General features: G+C 38.3%; 1 protein-coding gene and 1 long non-coding RNA gene across 2 annotated transcripts in view; one reads left to right on the top strand and one right to left on the bottom strand.

Annotated features, from left to right (window-relative positions):
* LOC146512556 (poly(ADP-ribose) glycohydrolase) overlaps positions 1 to 13,592 on the bottom strand; it is a 42,055-nt gene extending 28,463 nt beyond the window's left edge. Inside the window, exons 1-6 of the mRNA XM_085169766.1 lie at positions 13,069 to 13,592; positions 12,891 to 12,979; positions 12,044 to 12,792; positions 11,675 to 11,797; positions 3,733 to 3,819; positions 3,401 to 3,475 (exon numbers count right to left, since the gene is read on the bottom strand). Coding sequence (XP_085025892.1) covers positions 3,401 to 3,475; positions 3,733 to 3,819; positions 11,675 to 11,797; positions 12,044 to 12,792; positions 12,891 to 12,979; positions 13,069 to 13,181 — 1,236 coding nt within the window. The 5' untranslated portion in view covers positions 13,182 to 13,592. The remainder of the gene's footprint in view (positions 1 to 3,400; positions 3,476 to 3,732; positions 3,820 to 11,674; positions 11,798 to 12,043; positions 12,793 to 12,890; positions 12,980 to 13,068) is intronic.
* A 118-nt stretch (positions 13,593 to 13,710) lies between these two features.
* Positions 13,711 to 18,976, top strand: LOC146512555 (uncharacterized). Its single transcript, XR_014875646.1, has 6 exons — positions 13,711 to 14,177; positions 14,473 to 15,563; positions 15,652 to 15,714; positions 15,951 to 16,022; positions 16,118 to 16,294; positions 16,424 to 18,976. It is a non-coding gene; the product is annotated as an uncharacterized LOC146512555 (long non-coding RNA).
* Positions 18,977 to 19,361: the final 385 nt, after the last annotated feature.

The raw sequence follows: 19,361 nt of genomic DNA, 5'->3' as shown, positions 1-19,361 counted from the left end.
GCAGATGTAAAACATCTATGGGAGCTCAATAACTGTTACAGCTTCTTATACTGAATATTAAAAAGGGAATGTGAAAGATGTGGTGACATATTATAAAAATACATCAAGTCTTAGTGGGACAGTTCATCTATGTTAATAATAATATCACCCCATAGTAGCATATCCTCCATGACTACACCACATTTATGAATCATATAGATAACAGACATTATATATTCCTTTTTTTTACATCCATATTGGCTACAAAATGAATGTCAGAATGATCAATAAGGGAGCAATTTCATCAAGGTTACACTTGCATGCCAACTGATTAAACAGTCTTCCTGGAAGAGATGCAAATGACCAAGTGTCTGAAATAGAAAGGACAGTGTGTTCCCAGCACAAGAAGCCTTGACTGTTGATTTAGCCTTGGACATTTATATTATGGCAAAAGAAGCCTGACTAAACAGTGTTGTAAGTAATGACCTAGCTGACATCGTAAACTGCTCCTACAGGCATTATAAATTAAGGCAGCTGACGGAGGAGACAGTATAAGCTGTATAAGCAGTATAAGCAATAGCTGAGGCAGTATAAGCTGAACTCTTTAAATCAGAAGAAGACGTGCATCTAATCAGCTATACTAACTCTATGTATGACTTCATACTGCTCTGTACATCGCACCGAAATGACAAAGCAATCAACCAAGATGTGGGGGTGTAAGCAGCAAGAAACCAGAGGTTTTCCCAACAGGTCTACAAATTAAAGCAATCTGCTTAACCAAGTCCGTGGACATGAGACCATGTAAAAGTAAAACACACATGCTCCTAACTGTAAATACAGCACTGACTGGGCGGATGAAAGAGAACAAAACTGATGCTTTCTGTCAACAGCTGTTCACTTATTCATAAGGAATCCGTCCTCAGATGAATATTCAATGAAACTGCCTGGCCCGTCACTCCATGCTATTCAATCCCTCCTTTTCTCTGACACTCAAATCATACAATGTGGCAAGGAGCACGGGAGAAGTCAGGAGGTGAAAAGCTGCGTGCATTATTCTACGCTGTTCGCTTTTCCACACAATTGGAAGTAAAACAAACGCTTTTATTTTTAATTAAATGTCAACAAATACTAAACTCTACTTGCTCTCTTGGATCATTTACACCTATGAAGACTATTGGCTTATTCCACGGTTAATTCTGGGGTCAACTGGGAGAATTACCCTTTAGTAGAAATTAGTTCCACTGAAACTATAAAAAGCAGAAGACTAACAGTTATTTAAATTTATTGTGTCATTTGTGCATTTAAAAAACAAGCAATCTTATTTTTTCTGTTTATTATAGAATTATCATTCAATAAAATATTGTATCTAAAAGAGCTTATAGGATTAATATAAGTAACTGTGTTTCCATTATTAGAATAACTGGAATAACTGTCTTTTAATTCTTTATTTTTTATTCACTTGGCATCTCCTGTATTTGTAATAATGTCTACTGTGGCTAACTTTATTGTGTTTAAGGGGCAATTCTGAAAAAATGCATCAGAACAAAAAGAGCAAAAATGTCTCTAAAGAAAATTTATCGGGAGGGGGAGCTTGGCTCTGGTGGCCTCAGCCCTTTAATAATAATGATATAAAAATCACAGATTTGTAACACAGGAAAGTTCTGAGTAAATTCTATATGGCACAAAAGTAAAAGAGTTAAGTACGGTGCCCATCAGTGACACTTACGTCACTAGTTATCAGCTGGTATCAAACATAACCCTAAATTATACCAATTTTTGTTTTTACAATTTAGCAGTCAAATGTGCACACAACCAGATGTTTGATGTCTCTATCTACACTTTACAAGGGGCCTCATCTAAAATGTAACTTTATATGAAATGTTCATTGGTAGTTGGTATTTTTTTGTATGATATAAGACAACTTTGTCATTCAAATTGACAAATGACACAATCCAAAGCCAGCTGAAACAATAATACTTAGCCTATGGCTAAAGCTTCTCAGCCTTAACATGTTGAAAATTTGCTAACAGAATTCCCTTTATAACAGAAATTATATCATACATACACCATACAATTTATTTAACATCATAAAGCTGGAATAAATCAGTTTCCGAGAATGTAAACTCAACCACTTTCATTTCTGACAAGTTACTAAATGTGACCTTTTGACTAAAGACCAAATATTTTCTCTTGACTCCCATTTTGCCTGTAAAGGGCTGCAGCATTCTGTCCCGCTGTTAAATCCATTATTGCTCAGCAAAATAACAGAAACCCATTTGGTATAATGACATTGATGAAAAAGGTTTACGTGTCCTTTTTCATGCGGCATAAGAGATATCGGTGAAACATATAGCTGATGCCATGTAGTACATGGTGATGTAGCAATACCTCACCATGAAAAAAAAGAGTATTTCTTACTCTTACAGGCTCAGTGCTACTTATATTAAACATAGAAACACAGATATTGCTTCAAGTGGAATATTCGCATCCCCTTCATGAGGCAGATTGTAGTACAGTCCTCTGTGATTCTCTACACAGAATGACACAGAGCACATTAAGACAGATGATGGATGGGCTCCAAACAAGGCCGGAGAAGACGCTGACAACTCTGAGCAAAGACCTATGAACCAACAGTGCTCTGGAAATTATGATGCAACTCAGGCTCATCTTTGTTTGTGCTTTTACTTAGCTTGGGACAGTACCAAAAAAAAAAATGTAAACAACATCTTAAAACCTGTGAAATTCTCTATAATTATGAGCAATTTTTTCACTCTCATGTCTGTAATGCTGGAAAAGGAAAGTTTGAAAAAGGGCAAAACAAATCAAAATGTTTTCAAGGGGAATCTATCAAAACTTGATTTACTTACATTAGTAAGAGAACTTTAGAATCATTTAGAATCACCTTATATTCTCCTTTAAAACAATTATCTTAAGTTTTTATAAGGTACAATTGTATCATTTTAATATCCATTTAATGAAGTCCAGGTGTGGATGGCAAGGATTTAACCAGACAAATCTCTCTTAGTATCAATAACCTCAAACAAGTTGTGTCTGTAATGTCTTCATAGTATTTGCAATTACGGAGCTGCAAATTTGGTTATTAGTCTTATTTACTGATACTGATTCATACTGCTTTTTAATAGTTTTTTCATAGCAGAATAATTAACAGATGAACACAGTGCTTTCTGCTGGCAATTAAGCATCGTGATTGGACAGTTAATACTTAGCTACTTAATACTTTATTATACTACAGCTAATCCTTTGACATCTTTAAGATGTGCTTGTGTATGATTACAGACCTCTGTGTCAGTATTAATTCGATGACAGCTCCAAACAAAAGACGCTTAATTTACTATATTTTCAATGCGATTAAAAAATAAACAATTATTAATCATCACACTCTGATAGCTATGCTGTTTACCTTTGTGCAATACAAATGAAGCGCTGTGAAGTCCCATTTCTTGGCATGTGATGCACTGTACTTCAACATTGCATTCTGTAACATCACAAAAATAAACATATAAGATTGATAATCAAAATTAATCTTAAACATCACTTCAAGTCACAATTACTCCATATGTGTGCATACCTGCATTTTTAAAGTGTCAGCTTACTTAAATTCTGTGACAGTATGCTTTTTGGTTTCTGGGTTAATCATGCCATCTTATGGTAGAGTCTGGTAACAACAACTGAGACACACTAGAGGAGACATACTATGTCTTGCCAATGAAGGGACAAAGATATACAACGTACCTTCAGCTCATGTGGATTTGTAAATGTCTTGTTTAAAGTTTCCTTGATCAGCTCCCACCGACTTTTATTCTGCAGTTCTTGTGTTTCCTGTGGAAGTATACATTTCAGGTCTGAGATTTTTTTATGCATAAACAATAATACTGTGTTGTTTTGTTGTACTTCATGACTTCAGAGATGTGAGGAATCTTTACAGCTATTGTTGAAGGAATAACCCCAGCCTGGATGAATAAGCACCATATGCTTTGCTATTTTTTGACATCTAGCCAGCTATAATGTTGCAAACTTAGAACTGTTCTAACTATCGCAACTAACAAGCAGGAGTTAAAGTGAGCTGGCAGGATCTGGAGCAGCATTAATGAGTTAGTGAACCACATTTTAGAGTCCAATGAATTCACAATTTTACTGCCTTACTTTCAGTTAATGTATTTTGTTTTGCACTATGCATATTTTATATGCCATTAGGTCATTTATTGTGAAAATTCTCATGTAGGAACTATTGTACTGCATGTTGGTTCCACTGGTGTACCTGAGGGAGATGCACGCCCATGTTCATGTGCACGCCCATGGCAAGTTGAAGCAAGAGAAGCCAATTTAATTAAGAGAAAGTTGTTTCGTAAAAGTATCTGTAAAGTGCTCATTTCTGCCTCAAAGCATGGGTTAGCCAGCGAGGTATGTTTGTATGCTATATAGATCATTTTATGTCTTTATTTCACTCGTCTTACTATTTCATTGAATTTATGTTATGTTTTAGTTCGACGGTGGCGTAGTTTGTGATCAAGGTGAAGCTGTAACAACCCCAAGACCTTACAACTAACATTAAAGCCAACTTCATGCCATCAGTAAAAGAACTCTTTATTGACTTTAAGAAGAGGTAGAAGTGATAGTCGAACTCGGACCTGCATGATTCCCGGCCCCCTGGTGGTGACATCGTGCCAATGCACCAAGGACCAAGCTGCTGCAAATGTTAATGGACACACAAGTTCACAGTTGCTTCTTCATAAAGATGTCTAGAAGCCAGACATTAAAGTTCATGTTTGGAAAGATGACACAAGGAGGAAGAAACAATAAGGAACTGTGTTAAGCCTGACAACAACAGCATCACAAGTTAGCAAGAAGGGAATTAATGCAAGTTCATTACTCAAGTCAAGTTAAAAGGAGATTTTGCATCAACAAATAAGTGCATTACAAGAAATCAAAATGTCAGACACAAATGAGACAGAAATTGAAGCTCCCAGTGCAGAACAAGCTGCAAGGCAAGTGGATGAAACCTCTTTAGAGCAAACAGTGCAAATAGAGCAACGTAGAAGTGAAAGGCCTCGCATGCTCACAGAAAAAGGAAAAGAATTCCATAAAGAAAGGTTACAAGGGCTGCAACGTCACTTGGACAGTATTTATGACAGATGGAAAGCATTAATCAAAGTGGCAAAAAAATCTGTTATAAAAGGAGATCCACCTGACATTCTTGAAGGTCACATGAACGTTGTACAAAGAGAAGCAGCCGAGCTTAATGATATTTATGATGAATACAGAGCAATGGATGGACCACCTCATGATATGCGTTCCAAGCTAGACAAATGCACATCAGTGACTACAGTAGTTTTGCAGAAGATCAAATGTCACATTAAAGGAGAAACTCAAGAGGAGATTGTATGGCCTGATGCAGGCTCTATATTTACATCCTCTAGCTCTGTTAGTGTCTCAGTTCATAGTCCATTTAAAGCCAATACAGTTCTTTCTAATGGTTCCTCCTCCAAAAGACAAGAAGCTGCAGCAGAGTATGAAGCCACAAAGGCTGTGCTTCAGATAATGACAGAACAAGAGAAGTACAGAGAAAGAATGCAAATGCTTGAAGAAGAAGACAAACGCATATCCACAGAGCAAGAAGCTGCTGCAATGTCACAACGTCTCCTAGAGGAAAAGGAGGAAACTGAGCGCAAGTTACAAAGAGAAAAGGCGAAAGCGGCCGTGATAAAGAGACAACAAGAGGAAAGTGCTGCAAGGAGAAGGTCAGTTGAGGACTTAAGAAGAGAAATTGAAAGATTGGAAAATCTCAAAGGACTCAAGGCAGCACAGGCAAAACTACAAGTTTATGAGGAAGACTACGTTTCAGTAAAGCAAGAAAGAGTCACTCTAAACCCTGCAAACTTACAGGTAACAGAGTCCAAGAATACTGCTAATCAACCCTTACAACCACGAAGAGAGTTAAATGTCACTTATGAGAGCACAGGTGAGCTTGTAAAGGTTTTGGCAGAAGCTATGTCAGCTAATAGACTGCCTATTCCAGAGCCCTCAGTATTTAGTGGGGATCCACTTAAGTTCAAGCATTGGAAGGCATCCTTTCAGACTCTAATAGAGAGAAAGAACATTCCCACTGCCGAAAAGATATTTTTTCTACAGAAGTATGTTGGTGGCTGTGTTAAGGAAGCCTTAGATGGCTATTTTCTGATTGGCTCTGAAGACTCATATGAGGCAGCATGGAATATGCTCAATGAACGTTATGGAGAGCCTTTTGTCATTGCTAAGGCCTTTAGAGACAAGTTACATACCTGGCCAAAGGTGACAGGAAGGAATAGTGCAGAGCTAAGAATGTTTGTGGACTTTTTACAAAGCTGCCAATCTGCAATGACTAATAATGAGAATCTGAACATTCTCAATGATGGCATTGAGAATCAAAGACTTGCTGCTAAACTACCAGATTGGTTAAGTAACAGGTGGAACCGAAAGGCTACAGTGTACCAGCTGGAGCACAAAAGATTCCCACGTTTCAGTTACTTTGTAACATTCCTGTCAATGGAGGCAAGTATCGCATGTAATCCCATTACATCATACCAAGCCATAAGTGACTTTGACCAACCAAAGACAAAACCTCAACCTATACCCATTCCTAAGAGACAAGATACAGTGAAAATCTTCACAACTAACTCTACTGAAAGAAACATGGTCTCTTGTGTGTTTTGTAAAAGAGCAGGACACGGCTTACACAAGTGTCGTAGGTTCACTGAGAAACCTGTCGCTGAGAGAGTCAAATTCATTCAAGGTGAAAAATTATGTTTTGGCTGTTTAAACAGTGGCCATTTCTCCAAGAACTGCAGCAACAAGATGACATGCAACACATGCTCAAAACGGCATCCTACATGCCTGCATGAAGAAAGACCAAGACAAGAGACAAAGAAAGAACCACCTAAAGAGCAACAAGTAAGTGAACTGAAGGAAACCCAGCATCAGGTAACACAGTCACAAGACACAGTCAATGAGACCACATCTAATAGAGTGACTCATGAAAGTAAAAACACACAGACATCTGCAATAGTCCCAGTCTACGTATCCACACAAAATGAGCCAAGTAAAGAAGTACTGATTTACGCTCTGCTGGACACACAGAGTGATTCTTCATTTATTCTTAATGAAGTAGCAAATAACTTGGACACAACCAAAACTCAAGTTAAGCTCAATCTATCTACAATGTCATCCAAGAAAACCACTGTACCATGCACAAAACTTGAAGCTCTGCAAATAAGAGGACTGTTTTCCAAGAAGAAACTCACTGTACCAGTTGTTTACACACGGGACTTTATACCCGCTAATCGTAGTCATATTCCTACTCCAGACACTGCAAGGGCATGGTCACATTTGGAGCATCTCACTGAACATATTGCCCCCCCTTTGGACTGTGAAATAGGACTCCTGTTAGGGTACAACTGCACACAAGCCTTAATGCCCAGAGAGGTCGTATGTGGTGAAGAAAACCAGCCGTACGCTCAGAGAACAGATTTGGGTTGGAGCATCATCAGCTACTGTGATTCATGTGATACGGGTAATGATGTAATTGGAGTAAGTCACCGCATCATTGTAAAACAAGTTATACCAGAGACTGAGCCACCCACAAAGCTAAAGAATAAGGTTCATTACATCTGCAAGACACAAGTAAAGGAAGTAACATTTCCAGATGTAATCAAAGCACTTGAATCAGACTTTACAGAGAGAGCAGTGGAAGAGACAAGCATTTCGCAAGAAGATGTTCGCTTTATTACAAAGCTACAAGAAGGAATAAAGCAAAAGCTAGATGGACACTATGAAATGCCACTGCCTTTCAAAAGCGACAGACCAAATCTTCCCAATAACATGCCAGGTGCAATGCAACGTTTAAGTAGTCTCGAACGCAGATTCAAAAGGGACCAAAGGTACTACACAGACTATGCAAATTTTATGGCGAACATGATAGCATGTGGTGACGCAGAGAAAGTGCCGGAGAAAGAACTCTGTAATACCCCTGTTTGGTATATCCCCCACCATGGGGTATACCACCCTCAGAAGCCCGGCAAGATACGTGTAGTCTTTGACTGCTCTGCACAATATCAAGACACCTCACTGAACACGCACCTGCTTACAGGGCCTGACCTCACAAACACTTTGGTGGGAGTGCTCTGTAGGTTCAGGAAGGGCTCCGTTGCTGTAATGTGCGATGTGGAACGCATGTTTCACCAGTTCCATGTAACACCTCAAGACCAGGACTACTTACGCTTCCTATGGTGGGAGCATGGTGACCTAAGTGTTCCACCCTCAGTCTTTCGAATGAAGGTTCATCTCTTTGGCGCTGCTTCTTCTCCTGGCTGTGCCAACTTTGGGTTAAAACATCTAGCCACGCAAGGTGAGGGAAAGTTCACTCCAAACACTGTAAGGTTCATTCAAAGGAACTTTTATGTAGATGATGGACTTGTTAGTGTTATGTCAGAAGCAGAAGCCATAAAACTAGTCAAAGAGGCAAGAGAGCTGTGTAGCACAGGTAAACTACGATTACACAAGTTCGTATCAAACAGTGAAAACGTGATAAAGTCATTGCCGAGAGAAGAGTGTGCTGAAAGTATTAAAGATTTAGATTTGGCACTTGGAGAGCCATTAATGGAAAGGGCTCTTGGTGTTCAGTGGTGCGTTTCTGCTGATGAGTTTCAGTTCAGAATAACTGTAAAAGAGCACCCAATGACAAGAAGAGGAATCCTGCGCACAATAGCATCAGTGTATGACCCACTGGGATTTGTGGCACTGTTCATCCTAAGAGGAAAGCAAATCCTGCAACAGCTTTGTCAAGAGAAAGTTGGATGGGACGAGCCACTCTCAGATGATCTCAGGACACAATGGGAATCCTGGCTCCTAGATCTTCAAAACCTGTCAAAGGTGAAAGTTCAAAGACATGTCTTACCTGCAAACACAGACATTGCACAGTGTGAATTACACCATTTTTCAGACGCTAGTGTGACAGGCTACGGGGAGTGTAGTTATTTAAGAACAGTAACATCAAAGGGTGATGTTCATTGTGCCCTAGTCCTGGGAAAGGCACGTGTAGCCCCAACCAAGGTCACTACTGTCCCTAGACTTGAATTAACGGCTGCAGTTGTTGCAGCAAGAACAAGTGCAATGTTAAGAAATGAACTGGAGATAAGTGATCTTGAAGAACACTTCTGGACAGATTCCAAGGTAGTGTTGGGATACGTGAATAATGATGCAAAGAGATTTCACGTGTTTGTGGCAAATAGGATTCAAAGGATACGGTCACTCACAGACCCACGACAGTGGCATCATGTACCATCTGAAAGTAATCCTGCAGACCACGCATCAAGAGGACTCACTGTCCAACAGCTACTCAACTCTAACTGGTTTAAAGGTCCAGAGTTTTTGTGGCAAAGCGAGCTACCCGTTGAAAATGGCAAGTTTACGGAAGTCAAGCCCAATGATCCAGAGCTAAAAACAGTACATGTGTTCAACACCAAAGTAGAAGAACGGAGAACAATACTAGACCGTCTCACAAATTCTCAGACTGGAGAAAGGCGGTTAAAGCTATTGCTCGTCTACAGAAATTTGTGAAGGATTTTAAAGGACTGTCAAACCAGTGTACCTTGATAGGCCAGTACACAAAACTGTGTTATTGCTAGAAGCAGAATAAATGCTAAAATGTAAACATGTTCCTATTATAATGTGTTTAAGTAGAAATCACAATAGTTTTGTGATTTGGTGGGAGTTTTACTGCCTTACTTTCAGTTAATGTATTTTGTTTTGCACTATGCATATTTTATATGCCATTAGGTCATTTATTGTGAAAATTCTCATGTAGGAACTATTGTACTGCATGTTGGTTCCACTGGTGTACCTGAGGGAGATGCACGCCCATGTTCATGTGCACGCCCATGGCAAGTTGAAGCAAGAGAAGCCAATTTAATTAAGAGAAAGTTGTTTCGTAAAAGTATCTGTAAAGTGCTCATTTCTGCCTCAAAGCATGGGTTAGCCAGCGAGGTATGTTTGTATGCTATATAGATCATTTTATGTCTTTATTTCACTCGTCTTACTATTTCATTGAATTTATGTTATGTTTTAGTTCGACGGTGGCGTAGTTTGTGATCAAGGTGAAGCTGTAACAACCCCAAGACCTTACAACTAACATTAAAGCCAACTTCATGCCATCAGTAAAAGAACTCTTTATTGACTTTAAGAAGAGGTAGAAGTGATACACAAAAATATCAAAGGAGTTGATTTTTTTTTCTGTGTTGCAGCCTGGTGCTGCTTACCTCTGATATCAGTGAGAAATTAACGCCACCCCATGGACCCATCTGCACACTGCACACATTGTTTTTTTTACTTCTCATTCCTGTCATGTGTTCATGTCATTAAAGCAAGTAAAGCTGCAGTTTTTGGACTTAGCAATTCATGAGCAACCATAAACAGAGTTTAACCTCCTAGGACCTGGCGTCCACAAATGTGGACATCACATTTGTGGGTTGTCTAGACCAAAATACTGCATTTTGCTCTACAAGGGCCTGATATCCACTTACGAGGACATCATACTGCCACTGTTCTATTGAAATTTTAAACAAATATGCTCATATCTGGATCTCATTTTTCTCAGAAACAAAAATTAGGTAAAAAAAAAAAAATCTGGTAATTCTTTGTTTTTACATTTATCAGGTGCCAATCAGCCCAAATATCAGAGAGAAATTAAAAATGCATGGGATAGAAGAGTTCAGGTCTTAGGAGGTTAAGATGCTTCATTTTAAAATGCAGCTCAACAAATATCAGCAAACATACAAACTCCCTCTGTGCAGTTTGTATCACAACCTGCATCAATTGCTCTATTTCCCTAGAAGAAGAAAAATCTTAAAGTGTGAGAGCTTTACTCTCTGAAATCAAGAAAGAGGCATGAAAGAGAGGACAGGAGAGAAAGATAATATTGAGGTCAAAGGTAAGGCCTAAGCACGTGACATTTGATGAACAGTAAATTTAAAGGTTATGCATTAAGTTTTAATTAATGCAAGATTTTTTAAAATCACAAAGTACATCGATACATGAAGTGTTCCTGACATTGTTTTTTTTATTAATAAAGGTTTTTGATTTAATATAAAGAAATCTTTAAAAACTAACTGAATTATGATACCTTTATGTTATCAAAGGTTATTACAGACAGTAAACAAAGGTTAAACTGGGTAGAGTTTACAGTGATGGCCTATGTAGCACTGGTGCAGAGAAGCTTCTAGCATCCACTGTCACTGTTATGTTAGGACACTATACGAGTAAGACGTGACACTCAAAACACTATGTGATTAGCTATTTGAGCATGAAGCGTCACTGCCTCATCAGATAGGACATTGCACCAAGCACATTTGTTCTAAATATTCTCTTTTCCACATACTATTAATTTACTATGACTGTTTTTTTTACATACATCTAGTTTTTTTACATCCATCCATAGTTTTGCCATCTAATTATGGTTCTCTTTAGATGCTTTAAATAATTAAATAGTTACCTTCAGTAATGTGCATCATGTGACTGCACTGATTACATAACCCACAACTTAAACAACTTAAGTAGAACTTGCAAATTTATGCCCTCAACCTGTAACTTCATGTGCATTTCTTAATTCACATCGAAAATAAGTTTTAAACACTTGAGTCTTTACCTCATCTTCTATAGGAAATAAGTTCCTGCTGGAACAAGGCATCTTGACATGTACATCATCCCAGGCATCCTGAAATCTAGTGGGATATGGAACAGGAACTTTATCCTTTTGAAGAAGATCTGTCTGTTAATGGGAATCAAAATAAATGACATTAGTATGGACATTCCACGTGCGCAAACAAAACAGTCTTATGATTAATAATACAAGTATGTCTACTCTATATATTCAGGATAAACACTGAGATGAAATCACAACAAAATCTCTTAAAATCACATGTGAATTTCAATTTCAATTAATATTAAATTCTTGACTTGTTAGGTATATTACTATATCTGTGCTGTGATCTGAATAGAAGAGAACTGATCAAACCCTTATCATCACGGTGTGATGGCCAGGAACATTCTTCAGTGGAGGAAGTGGTTCGCCACATTCTGGCATCCTCTTTAGCTCATTTATTGGTGTCCCGAGCCAACTGACTTCAGAAGGGTTAGGTTCCTTTTCTGTATGTTGTTTCTCTGGAGACTTTTCTGACCTGCGTCGTTTCCCAGGAAAACCTGGTGATGACACCCCCGAAAAGAAGTCTGTAATTTTAGAATTGAGTTTGACTGAACCATCGGAGGTTGCTGGGAATGTGTCCATTTTTGTTGTTTCTAAATCATCATCACTTTGAAGCAATGTTGGTGTAAGATCACTCCCTGCAGAATCTTTGGCAGCTGGTGATACAGGAGGATCATGATCTAAGTCTGTTGGAGTTAATGGCTGGGTTTCTTCATCTGTGTCGGTGATAAAAAGTATTTCAGCTTCTTTGGACTCTAAAGACTGAGCTGAGGTGCTTTGAAAACCATCATCATCCATCATTTCTTCATCATTTTGGGTTTGGCACACATCTCCTGTACTCGAGGTTTCCATTGGCTTGATCAACCATCTTTCAAGAGTATTTCTGAACTTTTGTTGCTGTGTTGGACCAGTTCTTTGAAGGCGACCTTTCATTTTGACACCTCTTAAGTCATCTGCTCCACTTGTTTTTGGCCTTATTACCACCTTTGTCTCGGTTTTATTTTCCATTCTTTCTCGATCTGAAGTCGCAGCACCGACGCTCTGACTACTCGAAAGTGAGCCTGACAAATAAAACACAGAATATTTATTTTACAAAGGGGGGATACTGCAATGTAGTAATATGTTCTGCAGGGGGGGGGGAATATTTTTAGACAAATACCTCCACGAGAAGATGAAGAAGACAATGGAGCACTTGTTTCCACCTTTAGTCGTTTCGCTAAAGGTTCTAAGTCTGTCAGTGCAGTCATTCTACAAAAGAATAGAACAACACATAAAACATGTCCGTGCCGTGCGGGTTCAATTTAAACTTGAAGACTACACCGTACATGTGCACTTACAGGACAACTTGAGCTGACGCCAAAGATAAGACGCTGTTTTTTGCACAGACTTGATTCTTATACAGTCCCTTTTTCAGTAGATGAACAAATCCTAAAAAATGGTGCGCAGCCATACATACGCAATCTCTTTTTAGAAAGTAGATGCCAGTGCTTTAGTTATGAACGTAATTACTAAAGTAGCCCATTAACTTACTCGTTATCACAATAAAAATTTAATGCATGGCAATAAAGGGAAACATATGTTTGCGTTTCACATTCAGCAGATAGTTGATAGGCTATCTACAAACGATTCACGTAGTCGTATCTTTTTGGTTAGCCTACGTGCTAACTATTTTTGAGCCAACAATGATCCAAAAAACTTGAGCAGCTGCTGTGTTAATCGATAGCGTTTTACTTGGAAAGAGACTCGAAGGACAGCATAGAAACTTTTCCAGCCTTTTGTTATTGTTAAACCGTAGACCCGTACTTTTTTACTTTCACTGAAGCGATGCTACAGTTCATTAGCACCGTCACCGGTGCTTTTAAAAACAACAAACACTTCCGTGAGAGTGACGTAAGATGTCTACGAGAAAAACGCGATAACTCAAACGTACATCACTTGAAAGCGCCTTTCGAAGGCCGGAAGTCTAACCTGCTCTTGTTGCATCACACCCATCACACTATACTACAGACGTGGTTTACAGCATTGTTTTATAAAAACAGAGAAAATCTTTATTTTTATCATGTTACGTAAGTGTTTCACATATTTGAGGCGGATTTGAGAGCTCATTCCGTTCAACAGCTCTACACACACCTGTCATAAAAGTCCACACATATAATTAAAATTAAATAAGTGCACCAATGCATACCTGTTGTATGACAAATATTTAAATTGCTGTTATTTTCCGCCTAAATTTATCATACCTGTCTTTCCCGTCAAAGGAGGTTCCTTATTACAAGCAAGCAAAAAACAGGTAGACCTACTTTGGTTTGCCTCGAATTAGGCATAAAAGACACTCAGTAGACTCAACAGGCACGAGACCTGGATACTTCAAGGATCATCATGGTCAGATCATACACTCTGATCACTATTTTCGTGCACTTTCATGTTTTTGGGATTGACAGCAGAGGTGAGACACATTTGAGATGGGCTAAATGTTGTGTTGTTTGTCTGCTGACCTTTCTCTTTTGTACACTCATAACGACGATTGCTACATATTGTTGTTCATTTGTATTTTCATTATTACTCTGACTAAGAGCTTTGTTTGCTCTATAGTGTATACTTAATTCTTTCTCATTTAAAAGGATTGGATTGCAGAAATCTGATTGTGTTTTGGGTGTTGGCATTTAAAAGACCTTGTGATAATGAGATTATAAGTGAGTACTTCTCAGTATTTATAGTATCTTACTGAATTTACCTTCCAGATGTTTTCCATGGGGTTTCCAAGTATTCCATTGTAAATCCTCAGATGATTCACAGATGGTCTAGGAGCATTAACAGTCCATGACATTCAAAAGAGGTGGGTACCTGATACCTGACCAAATCATCTTTTCAGCAGATGGTCTAATATGGAACATTTAACATTTTTTGTATACATTTAGAAATATGGAGATGAGACCTTGTCATATGCAGTCACTGTAGACAATAAAAAGCACGTCCTTCATCTGAAAAAGAACAGGTATGTGCAGAATTAGGCCACGCAGATATTAATGTAAGTTCAGATCCAATTCACGCAAAATCACCTTATGATGTATTCATGTCATGACTCATTTATCTTTAGTCACGTGATATTCTGAAGAACATTACAGGCCTTGACAGGGACGTCATTTGAACACGCCCCCTTTGCTTGACACAGCCTTCTGGGTTTCAGTGACAGATGTAACATCCCTAGTCTAGGTTATTGAAGTGTTGTATTTTTTCTTTGAGCACTGGCAATAAATGGTGTTCTGAGTTCAGTCTTGTTTCCGTGTGTACAATTTCATCTGCACATTGATACATGACACTCAAGTGATAAACGAAACAAGCCCTGGGACTTAAATTTTTGTTAACATTTGTGTAGTTTTCTCCAACTTGATGCATAACACAGTTGTTCACATTCACAACTGTTCTGCATACGTTTTCTTAACATTTTATTTTATTACAACCAGTTGATTTTCTCATTAAGATGCTAATGTATTTTAGGAAGTACATTATGTTTATTGTGGGGGTTTTTTTGGTCAAACGTTTTGTTGATCTCTGTCTTTCCATTATAAGATAACTTCTGCCTTTGCACTGAATTCAAGCATTTGCTAACTGATTCTGCTTTGCTCGTCTTTTCTGTAGGGGTGTGATCTTCTTTGGAAATGAGACCTTTGGCCTGGAGCCTGTGCCACACTCCACCACCAATGAACATATTCTGTACCTGTTGGAGGACGTTCAGACTGAGCCCATCACCTGTGGAGTCGTTACTGCGGCTACTTCAGTGCCGAGCCACGAACCCTTTGAGCCTGGACAATCCCTGACTTCTCTGCTGCGGGTTAGGATGCTCATTTCTTAATTAAATATATATTTACAGGGGGAATAGTTTTTGAAGTGTAACTCATTGTTAATTTTTGCTTTAACAGAGAAAACGCAGTTTATCACAAACCAGTTATGTGGAACTGGTGCTGGTAGTGGATAATCTCAGGGTGAGTGTGTTTCCAGTGTATTACCCTGAATCCACCAATGTGTAAATAATGATTTGGCCCAACAGTTTTGCTTTCATAGACTAGCTAAAGTACAAGAGCATAATAGTTTTCAGCCTTTTCCCCCCAGAAATGAACATTTCTACTGTAAAATATAGAGCTGAAACCTTTGAGTAGCCTGTCAATAGTAACATCATTAATAATTAATCATATCAGTGATGTGTTAATTGTGTTGACAGTATACCTTTAAGAAAAACAATGCGACAGCGGTGAGAGAGGAGATGGTGCAAATGGCTAATCTACTGGACGGGGTGAGATTTTAAGTTGTTTGTAAAAGAAAACGTGCCTAATTAAACTAGATTCTGTACTAAAACACTGGTATGTTTTATTTTTCTCTTTGTTGTAGTACTACAAGAAGCTGAACATCCGAGTTGTCCTGGTGGGCCTGGAGATTTTTAAGGATAGTAATCCTTTTAGTGTGGACGGCAGTGCAGGTGTGTCCCAATGTGTTGGGAAATTTTGTTCAGTGGAGGAAGACTTTTCTGATACCCAAAATCAGGCATGACATTGGACAACTCATTGTGTAAGTAACGTGTGGTCTTTGTCCTTTGGTTTATTTATTTATTCTGAGCAAGATGTTGTATCAATAATGCTTAATATCAGAATATCAACTGATCTCTGACACATTTATTCCTTTTTCCATATTTGTTAGTGGTCAGTCTGAGGCATATCCAGGAGGTGTATTAGGTATGGCCTTTGTGGGCACAGTCTGCTCTGCCTCAAGTTCTGGAGGAATCAATGTGGTTAGTTCATCTCTGTTAACTTCTAACACCAGCTGACACACAGAAACTGATACCATTATCACGCCAGCATGATTCATGAAAATTTAAATAAGTGTAGCGTATTGTCAAAGGCCACCACCACTCCCACCTGAAGGAGCTTTCTTTGTGTTATTACATACCTTGTCATTTTCATATTAATAAAAATATGTATAGCATACAGCAGGTAAAATAAGTATTGAACACGTCACTGGTTTTCAAGGTAAATATATATCTAAAGCTGATATTAAATTTTCACCACCTGTTGGCAAAAACTCATCCAATCCACACTTGCTAAGAAATCAAACCATTGATGTCCTTAAATTATGTATAGCAGTGAGAAATGACAAAGGGAAATTATATTGAACACAATACACTTGAAGAAAGGGAGGTGCCAAAAGGCATGGAGGGAGAGGACACCTGCTGAAATCAGAAAGTGAACACTGTTGGGGCCACAATCCAGAGGTGGAAGGAATCTAGTTTCTCCATAAACTGACCACAACCCGATACTCCCCGCAAGATTTCAGACAGAGGAGGGAAAAGAATTATTAGAAGATTTGTCCAGGAGCAATTGCGCACTTGTGGAGAGCTACAGAAGGACCTGTAGTTAGCTGATACAATTTTTTTCAAAGATAACAGTAAGTAATGCATTTAACCACCATGGTCTTTATGCATGTTTACCACACGAGACTCCATTGCTGAAGAAAAAGCATATTGAAGTGAAGTGTTGAAGTTTAAGGTTTAAATTGAACTCTTTGGATGACATAATGCACACCATGTTTGGATGTCAAAAGGCACTGCATTTCAGTCCAAAAGCACCATAGCAACAGTCAAGTTTGAAGGTGGAAACATTATGGTTTGCTTTTCCGTATACGGCACCGGTACGCTTTATATAATTAAAGGAAGGATGAAAAAATGTCCAGAAACATTCTTGAATAAAAATCGGCTGCCATCTACCAGGATGATGACGACAAAACGAGGCTGGAAGTTTCAGCAAGATAATGATTCAAAACACTCAGCTAAGGAAAGTCAACTGGTTTCAGAGGTGAAACCAAAGGTGCTAGAATGGCCCAGCCAGTCACCTGACCTGAATCCAGTTTATGAAAAGAACTAAAGGTCAGAGTTCATGGAAGGTGCACACAGAAAAGCCCTGTGGGTCTGAAGACTGTTTGTGTGGAAGAATGGGCCAAAATCACACCTGAGCAATGCATGTGACTAGTTTCCCCATACAGGAGGTGTCTTCAAGCTGTCATCACCAACAAAGGCTTTTGTACGAAGTATTATACTATACTATATACTATACTGATACTATTACTTGTTACTATTTATTAAAAGTCACTGATTTTTGGTAATCTGATTTAAAAACATGACAAAACAAAAAGTTATTGATATAATTGCTAATGCATTAAGTAACAAGACTTTCTCTACCACAGACTGCTCTTTCAGGAACAGCCTCCTGGTCTTCTTCCTGTTGGTGGTTCATCCTCTGGTCTTTCTCGTTCTGGTGTCGCTCTACATTTTGAGACACACTGTAAATATCTTAATCATCTCGACAGAGAAAGGAAACACTGCCTTTTTGTTGTTATTTAAGGAAGAAATTATGCTTTTACTTAAAATGTAATCAGTGCAGGGGCAAGGGAAGTTGACTAAATTAAAAGTAAACTCATATTTTTAATGTATCTTTCAATAATATCTTTATGTTCACTGATTTCACATCTACCTCAAAGGGAGATACACAAGCTGATGTGCCTAACTGGTTTCACTTGAATTAAATGTCACTGTTTGGTATGGAGAACTGGAATGTTGGAATGCAGAAAAACTATCAGTTCCGGTGTGGGTGCCCTAATCTTCTTAAATGGTTTTGAATTGCAATGTGAAGGTATAGAGTTTACGTGATCATTTAGAAACGGTTAATAGCTCTGACACAAACAAACTGAACAATTACTTTAATTTTTCTCAATACTTTGAAACATTGACTTCTAATTACTTATCCGTCTTCTAAACCTTAAGCATATTTTTCTGCACTTGCACTGCATTGAGAGCCTCCAAAGTCAAGGCAGAGAGACATTTCACTCGATCTATCAGACCCTTTGCTCCTTATTGTCACCTTTTCCCTGCCTTGCACCCATTTAGCACCTACCTTCTTCTGAAGTTGAGAATAGAGTTTATCAGGTCAGCTTTTTGAACTTGAAATTCTGTGTAAGTAACTATTATTATTTCTGTCATTATTGTAATGTATATTTTCATGCCGTTCACAAAGGATCTTGTTTTGATTTGGCCATTGTAAATCTCAAGTCTGCTTTTGAAAGACAACCAGTTTGCAGCCAATGGTGCATAGTACAACTTTTCATGGTGACGAAACTTGAATGCTTGGTTGCCATAAATAGGTGTACCTTTGGCTGGGTGTTGTCTGGAAAGTAGACTCAAAGTACACTGAAAAGGTACTTTATTAACCCTCTGGTCTCTATCTGGCCATTTTTGGCCACTTTCTTTATTCGGTTTTCAACCATTTTTGTTCTGTTAATGCAAATGGAATGAAACTTTCCAAAGGTGTGCATTTTTTAAAAATTTTTTAATTTTCAACATTTCAACTTAATAATGTCAATAATATTCACTATACACCAATTTGTTCCTGTTTTACTGATCGTGGCCATTTTTGGCCAATTGAAACCCATTATAACCACCTTTTTTGATTCCTTGTTACTGGCAGTACTATAGCATGCAATTTAGGTAAAATTGCTTTCATTCTAAACTCAACACATGAAAATTGTAGTTTTTCATTTTTTCTACCACATGACATCCTTGGCCCATTTTCTGCCAAGCAAGCAATTT

The sequence above is a fragment of the Neolamprologus multifasciatus genome, chromosome 8, assembly GCF_963576455.1.
Source record: "Neolamprologus multifasciatus chromosome 8, fNeoMul1.2, whole genome shotgun sequence".
Taxonomy (NCBI): Eukaryota; Metazoa; Chordata; class Actinopteri; order Cichliformes; family Cichlidae; genus Neolamprologus; species Neolamprologus multifasciatus.
The sequence above is the reverse complement of the archived record's forward strand: the minus strand, read 5'-3'. Positions and strand labels throughout refer to the sequence as shown.